Source organism: Vigna angularis, chromosome 10, assembly GCF_016808095.1.
Source record: "Vigna angularis cultivar LongXiaoDou No.4 chromosome 10, ASM1680809v1, whole genome shotgun sequence".
Taxonomy (NCBI): Eukaryota; Viridiplantae; Streptophyta; class Magnoliopsida; order Fabales; family Fabaceae; genus Vigna; species Vigna angularis.
In genome coordinates this window covers 29,132,309-29,134,382 of record NC_068979.1, presented here as the reverse complement: position 1 = coordinate 29,134,382, position 2,074 = coordinate 29,132,309, and the positions used below count along the sequence as shown (strand labels likewise).

At 46.3% G+C, this 2,074-nt stretch overlaps 1 protein-coding gene across 1 annotated transcript; it reads right to left on the bottom strand.

The window, feature by feature from the left end:
- Positions 1-297: 297 nt before the first annotated feature.
- LOC108335179 (aspartyl protease family protein 2) lies at positions 298-2,074 on the bottom strand. The gene has a single exon (XM_017571133.2). The coding sequence runs from the start codon at positions 1,939-1,941 to the stop codon at positions 607-609; it is 1,335 nt and encodes a 444-aa protein (XP_017426622.1). The 5' UTR covers positions 1,942-2,074; the 3' UTR covers positions 298-606.

Genomic DNA, 2,074 nt, shown 5'->3' with positions numbered 1-2,074 from the left:
TGGGTCATAAAGATTTACCGTTAGAATTTCGATAAGAACAACACTCAATATTTTAAGTATTTCTAAATTGTCTCTAATATTGAAATTTTATGTATTTAAATCGAAAAGTTAGTATAAATAACAATTCATAATTCTTATTGGTTTTAAATTTAAATAAATTAAAATATTTATTTTCTACATAAAGGACGTCTCAACGACATTATTTCATTCTCTCCGTTAAATGATCGTTTTTATCGAATTATTATGGATTTATATTGAAAATATAAAACTAGTATTAATGAAAACAAATGTTGATTGTTTTATGTTTAATAAAGTAAAATATTAAAATTTTACGTAAAAGACGTTACAATCGGAAAATTTTTCATTTTCTCTTTCCCAGAGGCTACACAACAAAAATATCAGATAAATATAAATAAACCAAAAAGAATTTCCAAAATATAAAATATAATAAAATACAGATCATCATAACGTTCGTCCACCGAAATTGTTGACAGCAACAATCCAAACAAGCTCAAATGCCCCCAAAAAATACACGTGGCAATAATAACAAATCCGTATCATTTAAATAAATAACCCGGTTCGTTTTACGGTTTCACTTTTTCATGTTTAGCGAACCGCACATCCGTGACGCGAGAACCCGATCCGCGACCGGTGCAAATCGAACTCAAACAAGTACCCTTGCTGCATCAAATTCCCAATCACAGAAAATCCAGAACCCGGTCGAACTGCCTGAACCGCGAGACACTTTACTCCATCCGCCGGCTCAATAAAATAATTCCCTGCCGGTGGCGACAGCACCGATTTTCCGGCAAGGAAGAATCTCAGCTTCGGCAGCCTCGGCCTTGTGATGCCGGAGACGTTAACACAAAGGTCGAACCCGAGCGCGGTGGCTCCCTCCGCCGCAGGAAGCTTCACGCGCCGCCGGAAGGCGGCCAAAACCTGCCTATAAGCTGGCTCCGCTAGAAAAGAAATCGTGGTGCCGGAGTCCAGGACGGTGCCTCCGTTTCCGTTGTCATCGATCCCCCAAACGGAAGTGTTTATCGGTAACCTAATGCCGTCAACGGAGACACTCTGGATGGTGATGTAATAAAACGAGGGAGACAGAGGGTTAGTGGCAAAAGGCGTGTAACTGAACAGCTTCCGCGAAATGACGTCGTTTGAGGAGGCGCCGATTGTAAGGTAGCTTTTTGGGGCCGGGGATAGGGTGTAGTCGAGAAGACAGTAAGAGAAGGTGTTACCAAATTTGCGGCCAAGTTGGGAAGTAAACGAAATGGGCCCGCGGCCCAGTCCCATTACGCCCTGCGCGCCGTTGAAGCTGGAGCCTGTTACACTGGGGCCAGAGGTTTTAAACCCGCACCCGAATGCCAGGTTTTTAATTTTCCCTTGTTTGTTGGAGCTGGTGTTGAACGTCGTCGTTTCCTTGGAGAAGAAGCCCGTTGTTGTGGACCCATCCGCGTAGGAATATTCGTAGCGGCAGGGTGTGTGGAGTTTGGTGCGGTTGTTACAGTGTGTGGGTGTGGGCTGAGGGACGAATCGACACGGCGAGTCGTAGCAGTGGTAGGAGGAGAAGCTTCTGGAATGTCGGGGCAGGAATGCGGATCCGGGTCGCTTGGTGGAGCAGTTACGGCAGGCGGAGCATTTCACCCAGACAAGGTCGCTGCCGGTGTCGGCTACCAGGAGGAGGCGCTGCGGCGGGGATCCGATGCGGAGGTCCGCAAAGTACTGCCCGGAGCCCATGGCGGCGCCGGAGGTGAGCGGAGACTGAGGCAAAGTACGGAGGCCGGAGATGCGGTGGAGGTCGGCGGCGAGGATGTTGGAGACGTTGGAGAGTGTTGTTCGAGGGATTAACGGTAGCTTGAGGTACTCGGTTGACGAATGTGTAAGGGAGAGAATGGTGAAGAAGAAGATCAAGGACAGGAAAGAGTCGAGTGAAGAATACATTGTTGAACGAGAGAGAGGAGAGAAAGAGAGAGAGAGAGAGAGAGAGAGAGAGAGAGAGAGAGGAGAGAGAGATATAATGGTGAGTGCAGAAGAATGAAAATGAAAGAGAAATGAAATCAGAAGACGGTCGATG